Source organism: Monopterus albus, unplaced genomic scaffold (assembly GCF_001952655.1).
Source record: "Monopterus albus unplaced genomic scaffold, M_albus_1.0 scaffold106.1, whole genome shotgun sequence".
Lineage (NCBI taxonomy): Eukaryota > Metazoa > Chordata > Actinopteri > Synbranchiformes > Synbranchidae > Monopterus > Monopterus albus.
In genome coordinates, this window is record NW_018127986.1 from 170,813 (window position 1) to 180,648 (window position 9,836).

Sequence of the window (9,836 nt, forward strand, 5' to 3'; positions counted from 1 at the left end):
GGTTGAATATCCTCAAATATTAGCCTATTTTCTTTCAGAAGTAAAACATTCTATCTCTTGAGCAGCAGCCAACATTTAATGTGTCCCTTTCCAGCCCACATATACCTTTCACTTTAAGCAAACAACATGGTGTTTACTTTCTCTTCATCCACCACCCTTATCCACTTAATGGTGCTGTTAAGTTGTGGCTCTATGTCGTCTGACTGTGAACTAACCCTCTTTAAGGATAAAGAAAATCACTTTATTTGGCCAAGTATGTTACACGCACAAGGAATTTGTTTCCGGTACAGAACCAAGGCAATTCACCCCAGACAACATGGGGTTCAATGTCTTGCCCTTCACTGTGATTCGAACCTCCAACCTTCTGGTAGGAAACAACCGCTCTACCCACCAAACCACAGTCACCCCTAAAATCAACTGGCATGAATTTTGTGATCTTCAACCTCCGATTGTGGGGATGTTTCCTTACTTCTCTAGAGAGACTTAGTGGCGACCGTGCCTTAATGGAGCACCCTTATGATAATACCATTTAGCTGCTTTTCTCTGTCATGCTACTGTAGTGACATGGGCCAGGGGCTTAGACAGATTTACAGAGTTCTGTGAATGGCCCCTGATTGCCTATTCTCTTGCCCCAGCTCAGTTCGCTCTGCCTGGTAGCACACTGCCGCTAAGAGCCCATGAAGCCCACTGACACAGTGAAACTATTGGGCATGAAAAACAGAGCAGATGTGGGTTTTGTAAATATGAGCAAAGGCTTTTGTAGTGTGGAGGCATGCATGAAGGCAGGAGAAGAGGCTGAAGCATGTCACTTATTCCTCTGCTGCTCTCCCTTTCTCTTTCATTCAACATTGTGTGTCCAGGCAGGTGGCTGATTTCCGACACAGACAGATCCATGAATGCTCGACAGCCAGTGAAAGTCATCTTTGTTGTGTTTTTCTTTTCTGTCTAACCTCGGTCAGGTGGTGAACGCTCTGGAGTCCAACCCCACTGCACGGCGCACTCAGCTGCACCACAAGTTTGAGCAGGTCATTGCCCTCGTGGAGGACAACATCTATGAGTGCTGCAGTGAAGCCTGAACCTGTAGGTCCCTTTCTTTCTCCTGCTGACAGCTGCCTTTCTCTCACCTACTTGTTCGATGGAGAATTTCAGCCACTAAGTGTCATTATTATTTCCACAGACTGTAACTAGCGTGAACAGTGGCCGAGCAATGGAGTTAAACGTGCTTCTCAAATGTTACACATTTGCAAAGTGTTCCTCTTCTCATATGGGAACGCTGAGCAATTTCCCCAAATCTTGCCCTGAGACATGGACAGAATTCACATCTGGCTCAGCTATGCTTTCTATCGAAGCTGCAGGAGCGTAGAGATGAGGCTTTTTTTTCCCCCCTGGATGTCTTTACAGTTACTGAGACCTACAGTAAGCCCTGGCGGCAATTGTAACGCACTGAACCCTTTTCTAAAGGGAATGAGCCAATGATGCACTGTACTGTAATATAATGTCCATAGCAATATTTATATATGTGTTTTAATGCTTTCAACTGGCCTGTTCATCAGGATGGGTAGAAAGGACTGTGACACACTCCTCTCATCTCCTAAAACCTGCAGTGTTCTCAGGTGTGCTTGATAATGATGGGTGACTGGCTTCCATCAGCGGTCTGAACAAAAAGTCCCAATGTGCTTTGCAGGTTGATGATGGGTTGAGGAGGAGTGGAGACAGAAATATAAATGGCTGAAATTAATTAAATCAGATGCAATGTAGTTCACTGGGAGGAGCTGCATCAGTATAGAAGTATTGATCAGTGTGCTTGTAAACAGATGAATACCATGTTGGATTCTGACTGGTTTAAAAGATGGAAAATTACATTTATCAAAAAACTCTGAGCTCAGTATAATGTGAGGAGAGAGTGTATTTGTGATGCCAAATGACTTGTCAGAGTTTGTGAAATAAATTGCAGTATTTAGGATTTTAAAGTGTCTAACGATGACAATGTTTATTGTACTAACTGCTGCATTTCTAAAATGCATTAGAGCATAGTCAATTTTAACATTTGAAAATCATTCAAATTTGGCCTGTCACCTGAAAGCCCACAAACTAGCATCTGGAACATCTCAGAAAGCCGTGTAAATGTTCTCACGAAATAGCAAATGAGGGAAAAGTTCTGCACACATTTACTTTTCTTTTGTTTTTATTGCAGGACACAGAACAATTTCCACAGGATCCTAATCTTTACACAATGAACAAAATAACATACCCATGTCTCCTTAATAGGCACGCTGATATTTTGACATCCATTTAAATGCATAAACATCCACCAAACATATGCATCCAGTCTCTTGCAGGAGGCAGGAGGTGCCTTCTCCCTGCAGAGGCTCTTTTTCAGGTCCATCTGTTTGCACTCAAATCTCAGTTGATGCCAAGAGCAAACTAACAACCTCAGCTTTGTCAGCATAAAGATGAGGGGAGACAAAGACCCGGGGACAGCCCAATCTGATGCTTTACTTATCTGAGATATCTAAACAAAGCCATTACTAATTTCACCTAAGTATTCATAAAATGCACTTTTTGGGGATAAACACCTGCAGTAATTACTTGAACAAGCAGTTTTAGCATTTATTTGATATCCTTGATATCAGATGTCATTTTCCTCCACTAGCTCAGCCTTTGTCAGCACTACTTCGACATAGTTGCAAAGGTTGGACCTTCTGTTGTACTAGTTGAACAGAAGCTCTTACTAGTCGCTTTTTTCAGCTAGTGGCACGTTTGTCCAATAAGTTCCAACGTAAGCCGCACTAGTGGCTCCAAAGGCCAACTAATCTGCGTTTTGATGCACTAGTGGCTCTTTAGACCAAACTAGTAATGCTGAAAGTCTTACTAGTTAACTAGTGAACTTAAAGGTTCTGATATGCTAACTAGTCAAAACATACACTAGACTAGCACAGACTAGCTTTAACTAGTGAGAGCCTAGATGCTCACTAGTTAAAGCCACTTTGATTTTACTAGTTAACTAGTGTGGTTCAAAATGTTTACTAGTTCAGTGAGAGCATAGATGCTCACTAGTTAACTAGTGAAGACCAACATGACTAGTTAACTAGTTAAAGCCACTTTGATCTTACTAGTTAACTAGTGTGGTTCAAAATGTTTACTAGTTCAGTGAGAGCATAGATGCTCACTAGTTAACTAGTGAAGGCCAACATGACTAGTTAACTAGTTAAAGTCACTTTGATCTTACTAGTTAACTAGTGACCCTCACCTATGGTCATGAACTTTGGGTCATGACCGAAAGGGCAAGATCCCGGATACAGGCGGCCGAAATGAGCTTTCTCCGCAGGGTGGCCGGGCGCACCCTTAGAGATAGGGTGAGGAGCTCGGTCACCCGGGAGGAGCTCAGAGTAGAACCGCTGCTCCTCCACATCGAGAGGAGCCAGCTGAGGTGGCTCGGGCAGCTCTTTCGGATGCCTCCTGGGCGCCTTCCTAGGGAGGGAGGTCTGGGCATCTTTGCTTAGACTGCTGCCCCCGCGACCCGGCCCCGGATAAGCGGAAGAAAATGGATGGATGGATGGATGGAGTTAACTAGTGTGGTTCAAAATGTTTACTAGTTTAGTGAGAGCATAAATGCTCACTAGTTAACCAGTGAAGACCAACATGCTGACTAGTTAACTAGTTAGGGTCAAAGTGACTAACTATTTAACTAAGACTCACTAGTGAGGTCCAAACTATCCACTAGTTATACTAGTGAGAGGCATTTTGACTGAGCTAGTTAATTAGTAAGGTACAAAACATTTACAAATTTTTTTGAGTCTCACTAGATAACTAGTAAGGTCAAAGTGGCTTTAACTAGTTAACTACTCAGCATGTTGGGCTTCACCAGTTAACTAGTGAGCATCTTGGCTCTCATTAGTTAAGTAGTGACCTCAATCTATGCTTGACTAGTTAACATGCCAGAGATTTTGCAGTTCACTAGTTAACTAGTAAGACTTTCAGCATTACTAGTTCAAAGGGCCACTAGTGTGTAAAAAAGCTGACTAGTTGGACAAAAGTGCCAATAGTTGCTGAAAAAGAGCGACTAGTAAGAGCTTCTGTTCAACTAGTATGACAAAATGTCCTATTAGTGCAACCAGATGTGCAACTATGTGCAAACGTGTGCAACTAGTGCTGACAAAGACCGAACTAGTGAGGAAAAATGACATCTGATATCAAGGATATCAAATAAATGCTAAATGATTTGCCATATAAGAGCGGATGTGGCTGAAATCATCATTTGTCGAGTTAGATTTTTGCCTGTTGTGTGTGTGAGCGTTTTTTGTGTGCAGTGGGGAGCCTGGAATGTGTTCAGATGGATTGTCACAGAGACAACACCCCATTCATGCCAGGTTAACTCTGCGAAACCAGCTGAACATTCTTCATGATTAAATGGATTGAAAATGCACATGCTGGTTCAGTCTTACCGAAGGCGTGGTTGTGGAGAGGTAAGTCAAGACAACTAGCCAATGGACCGTAGTGCTGGTTGCAAGTGGTGGATCCCTAGGTGTGTAGGGACAGATGGGACAGGGAGGAGGAGGAGGAGATTGAGGGGCACAGATCAAGCGGGGGCCACCTGGCTGGAAGGAACAGATGAAGTCTGGGTTTTGGAGACCACAGCGGCATCGTTGTCTCCAAAGGGGTTCTTTCCACAGCACACTGTGGTGATCATGCAGTTTCTGAACTGAAGACCAAGAGGAAGAAGACTTGAATCACAATTTACACCTTCACTCAGGGGAATAAGTACTCAGACCCAAGCTGCAATACATGAATGTAAAATAGTCCATTGCATATATTCCTGCCAAATACAGAATATAAACAGCAGCATGTATTTAAGGTATCAAAAGTAACCTTAAATTAAAGTAGCATTTTATTTTTGCAGCTGAGGTGGAGAAAATATAAATACAGGTATATACACAGTACAATAATTTAGGCCACTGATTCCAAACCTTGAGTTAAGTAATTTTCAAAAGGTCCCAAGATCAATCGGAGGAACTGTAACTTAATTAATCTGATTACAGAAAAGAAAAAAATGCTACTACACAAATTTGTATTTATTTTTAGACTGTTTTTCTGTGAAAAGTGGATCACTTTACCTCTTTTGGCATTGAACAGTTATCTAAATGAAAGCACGTGAGCGTGCCTTTACACATAAAAGATAACCAAATCAGGATATTTTGTTCACATACCTGTCTGTTTAGCAGAATGTAGATGACTGGGTTGTAGAGAGCGGCACTCTTGGCAAAGAAAGCCGGAGCAGTCATGAATACTGGCCCAAACTGAGCTCCCTGACTGGCAAAGATGTACCAAGCCACGCTGGCATAAGGCACCCAGCACACCAGGAAGGAGATTACCATAACAATAACCATGCGTGTCACTTCTTTCTCTGCTCTCTGGGTGGTTTCAGACCCCTGCTGCTGGGCTGCAGCCTGAACACAGACAGGCACAGATTAAATTTCCAAACTGAATGATAGATCTTTTAATCAGTGGAACAACAGCAGAAAAGAACTAAACCTGCTAGTCATGGTTAATCATATTCTGATTTCAAACTCAGCAGTAAAAGAAACAGCTTGATATTCATCATTAAGTCAAACTGTAATTTACATGTCAAAAAATTGCAGACTGAATTTTTAGGAACAGAAAGGTCTGCACAGAAAAATGTTATTTATTTATCAGTGTTGTTATATTAACATTAATGAGGGCATAGTGATGACATCATGAGCAGAGAGACTGTCCTTCACCTGGAGGACCTGTGTATAAGCTGCCACGTTGGCAGTGAGCCAGTCAATCCTTCATATCTTCAGAGACTCTGCTCTGTGATAATCTAAACTCCCTCGGTAGAGGGGAGATGTCTCTACAGGGATATACAAGGTATCACATCTTTATTATTAATACTGCATTGGCAGTGACGTTCTTACCGCTCGCACAGTGCAGAGCAGGCGACTGTAGCAAAAGAAGATGATGAAGAGAGGGATGGAGAAATGAAGAATAAACATATAGACGACGAATGAGGCGCTGTTGACCTCAGGCTTGGGAGTGTAGTAGTCAATTCCACAGGAACACTGCATTCCCTCTGGGATATACCTGCATCCACATACAAGGTGATCATTTCCATCATCATCATCATCATCATCATCATCATCATCGCACAGTGTTGCTTACTACATGTCTTTAACTAAGTGTGCTGCAAATGAATAAAATTATCTCTAAGGTGTTTTATTGTGTAATTAATTAGTACATGGTTTTAAAGCCTGGCAGAGTCTAAACACTGAACTGTAAGTACCTGGACCATCCAAACAGAGGAGGTGCAGCACAGGTCAGGGCCATGATCCATGTGAAAGCCAGACCAGCAACGGCATGTTTTTCCCCAAAGCAGAAGTTAGTCATTGGCTTACAGACGACAATGTAGCGCTCAATAGCCAAAACCACCAGAGACCAGAGACCAATCTCTCCTGTGAAATAAAATAAAACAGATGTACATTTAAATACAGCACTTTACTTGATAAAGCACTTGTAATTGTACTGACATGACATTTTAAATCTCAAGAATTTTCACACAAAATATTTACTTGTGAAAATTATACACGAAGAATAAAATCTCCCTTTATCAACATCAGAAGGAAAATCTAATACAGAAGGTGAATTTATGAACCATGTCACTTGTTGTTTCTCTTACCTCCCAAAGTGGTGAAAAATCCTTCAATGTTGCATCCAGTGACACCCAAGGTAAAATATCCATGTAGCGATGTGTAGAGAGTGACTGTGAAGCCCCCAGCGACCATGAAGAGGTCAGCTACTGCGAGGTTGAGCAGCACATAGTTCAGAGGCGTTCGCAGCTTTTTGTGTTTGACAGTGACATAGAGGGTTAGAAAGTTGATGGGGAAGGCAGTGATGATGAGGAACAGCATGTATGCAGCCAGAAGAGAGAACTTCCAGGGCTCAGCCAGGTAGTACTGAGGGTGTTCAAATGGGCTGCGAACCAACCCAGTCTTGTTAGACATGGGGACATAAAAGTTGGGTCCCTCTGTGCCATTCATGGCTGCTGTTGGTGATGGTTTGTCTTCCTCTGAGACCTTGACTCTAGATACAACAATCAGTGCCTCTTCTCAAAATAAAATACTGTGAAGGAGCCTTGCTGTGTAGCTGATGTGCAAATGGGGGCAAAACAGATGGATGGGTGGATTTTGTGCAAGTAAGATGTGCTCTGTAAACCCCCGAGGAGGTGCGGCACCTTTTAACAGGCCGGTCGGATTAGGGACGCGCATGGAGTAGTGTTAGCAGAGATGGAATTAAGACACTGAATCTCAGTTGGTCTCTCTCTCTCTCGCTTTCACAAACTAAGCATTACGAGAGAAAACTCCACAAATAGCAATGCTGCATATTTAGCATTTTCAAGGTAAGACGTTACTGTCATGTGCATCAATGCGGCATCAGAATGAGATGAGAGGAGGGAGGAGGAGGAAGAAGGAACCATCTTATCTGTGAATTAAAGCGTTTAGAGTGGACAAACTACAAATGAAATTTTTTGAGCAATCCAGCTTATTTGCATCCATGAAAGTCTAATCCTCAACCAGTGCATAATGCAGGGCTCAACTCATAGCCTTAAGCGTAATCAGAATCAATGGGGTGTACTGCTCCAGTAATAGCATGCACTCTCACCCCAGCTCTCCATTTCACACACACAAATCCTAAAGTTCAATCTGAACAAGCAAAACTTCAAGATGTTTTTGTAACATTAAGAAAGCCCAGTGCAATTAAAAAAAAAACAAACAAAATATTTATTGAGGTGTTTTTCCTCTGTAAGAATATAGATAATACATTTCCATTACTATACAACAGATAACACAACCTATACTGTTATAAAAGATCATTACAGATTTAACAAATTAGCCTGTGAATGCACTTGTTGGCAGATGTATCTGGTCTTTGTAAATAAGATTCCATATATAACGAATACAGTAGATGTTTTCTATCAGGTCATAATAGTGTTTTTTTTTTAACATTTGGTTTTATAGTGAATTATTTTACATTGTACATCCATGTTTGCTTTAAAGTGATGAAGTAATCACGGGTAGATAATCTGATCCTAATGATCTAGTCAGGTTGACTGGCTGATGGTGCACTTCTCTTGCACTCTAATAATCAACACACAAACACTACTGGTATTAACTCAGTTAGTCATCCTTAGGCTTCTCTTGAGAGGGAATTTGAGGAATAACATGTACCGCATTGATGTCAACTTGACAAACAGATGTCTGCATAGTACATGGTTGTGACGTCTATATTACAGTACCAAAGAATAAATGATCAGATGCAAGAAAATCAACTGTAGGATATAAATCCAAAGGCAGAAATGACTGGCTTGAAAGTTCCAAACTTGAAATGTTTGAAGTAGCTGTTCTAGCTTTAAGTAGGTCAGTTTGGTTCATCAATGGGTCTGCGACAGTAAGGACAGCAGTTGTGTTGAAGCACCAGGAGCTCATAATCCTCACTGTGAAACATCTATGAGGAAGTACAAAGAAATATTACACAAAAACATCTGAAAACCTATGTTGTCTACAAAAGACGAGCAACATGAGAAGAATAAATCAGCTGAAACTGTTTTGTCTGTGGTTACCGCCAGATTATGACTATCTGTACCTTGAAGCAGGTGGGGCACATGGTGATGCTCACATCAGGCAGCAGGGAGCGAAAGTATTCCCATTTGAGGGGCCTGGGCCAGCGTTTGATCAGGACGTCCCTCCTGCTCATGGAGCGCAGCACTGAGCGACTCACCTTGACAGGGACAAAGTCCGAGCCCCCCTGCTGTTTGGACACAGATAAACATGTCCACAATCTATTATGGACTCTCCAGCTGGTTTGGCCAGTTGGTGGAATATTAATCGCCTCATCTGCTCTGTCCTTTCTTACCTCAAAGCTCATTTTGGCCATAAACGGGTCTGTCTTTGCATCATCCAAACCATCATGCATCCTCAAGGCCTGCATGTCTGTATGGTGTTAAAGAACAAATAGCCCAAGCAGCAAGCAATGCACAAAAATCAATGTCATATTTTTACTTTATGTATATTTTCTGCAATTATAAACCTTCAAGACAGGAAAACCCCTCATAAAATTATCCCCCAGAGACTATTCTTAGAGTGACAGTGTTCAATGCCAATCAGTCGTGCCTGTCAAAGGCACATCACAGCTCTGGAAGAACCGAGGCAGATCTCAGCGCCCTTGAGTGTCTGCCAGCTAAGGCATGATAATCCCTGCACTGGAGCTGTGGTTACAGCTCCTGGAGGGTTTGTGTCATTAAGATGAGACAGAAGCCTCACTAACCCTATTAGCTCAACAGCTAAGATGACTTAGCACTAACAGCTTACCCACCAGCACAGAGTCAAGGCCAACACAGACTAGTGACACAAGGCAGAGGAGAGTCACATGCTCTATTCTGAAAAGCTTTGCAGTCTGTTAGGACAGGGATACAAACTCTCAGGAGCAGCAGAATGAGGAGTGAGTGATTCACACAAAGCATGTGAATCATCTGTTACTCTGCTTCTATTAACATGCAGTTACACACACAATCAAAAGGATACCAGAACTGTCCATACTCTGCCAGTGTGCATCTTCCAGTCCCATTTGAGGAACTTCCAGATCAATAAGAGACACAGCCTCTTCATCGCTGATGCCTTCCTCCAGGTAGAACTGCACCAGGGGCAGCACCTCTGTACATAAGGAAGATGCATTAGAAACACAAATGAAGCCCTCTCTGGCAAGTGTTTGTGTCACTGACCATACGATGAAGCTGAGTAGATGAAAGGCTGCCTGCAGTTGGT

At 42.3% G+C, this 9,836-nt stretch overlaps 3 protein-coding genes across 3 annotated transcripts in view; 1 reads left to right on the forward strand and 2 right to left on the reverse strand.

The window, feature by feature from the left end:
* plxnd1 (plexin D1) overlaps nucleotides 1-1,963 on the forward strand; it is a 60,444-nt gene extending 58,481 nt beyond the window's left edge. Inside the window, exon 36 of the mRNA XM_020610660.1 lies at nucleotides 960-1,963. Coding sequence (XP_020466316.1) covers nucleotides 960-1,076 — 117 coding nt within the window. The 3' untranslated portion in view covers nucleotides 1,077-1,963. The remainder of the gene's footprint in view (nucleotides 1-959) is intronic.
* A 1,557-nt stretch (nucleotides 1,964-3,520) lies between these two features.
* exorh (extra-ocular rhodopsin) lies at nucleotides 3,521-7,689 on the reverse strand. Its single transcript, XM_020610657.1, has 5 exons — nucleotides 6,695-7,689; nucleotides 6,302-6,470; nucleotides 5,937-6,102; nucleotides 5,208-5,447; nucleotides 3,521-4,702 (listed from the first exon to the last, which is right to left on the reverse strand). The coding sequence occupies exons 1-5, from the start codon at nucleotides 7,053-7,055 to the stop codon at nucleotides 4,580-4,582; spliced, it is 1,059 nt and encodes a 352-aa protein (XP_020466313.1). The 5' UTR covers nucleotides 7,056-7,689; the 3' UTR covers nucleotides 3,521-4,579.
* A 105-nt stretch (nucleotides 7,690-7,794) lies between these two features.
* The window catches only part of ift122 (intraflagellar transport 122 homolog (Chlamydomonas)), a 22,185-nt gene continuing 20,143 nt past the window's right edge, over nucleotides 7,795-9,836 (reverse strand). Inside the window, 5 exon segments of the mRNA XM_020610617.1 lie at nucleotides 7,795-8,520; nucleotides 8,659-8,823; nucleotides 8,929-9,005; nucleotides 9,597-9,725; nucleotides 9,794-9,836. The exon segment at nucleotides 9,794-9,836 is cut by the window's right edge and continues 21 nt beyond it. Of these exon segments, the coding sequence (XP_020466273.1) occupies nucleotides 8,434-8,520; nucleotides 8,659-8,823; nucleotides 8,929-9,005; nucleotides 9,597-9,725; nucleotides 9,794-9,836 (501 nt within the window). The 3' untranslated portion in view covers nucleotides 7,795-8,433.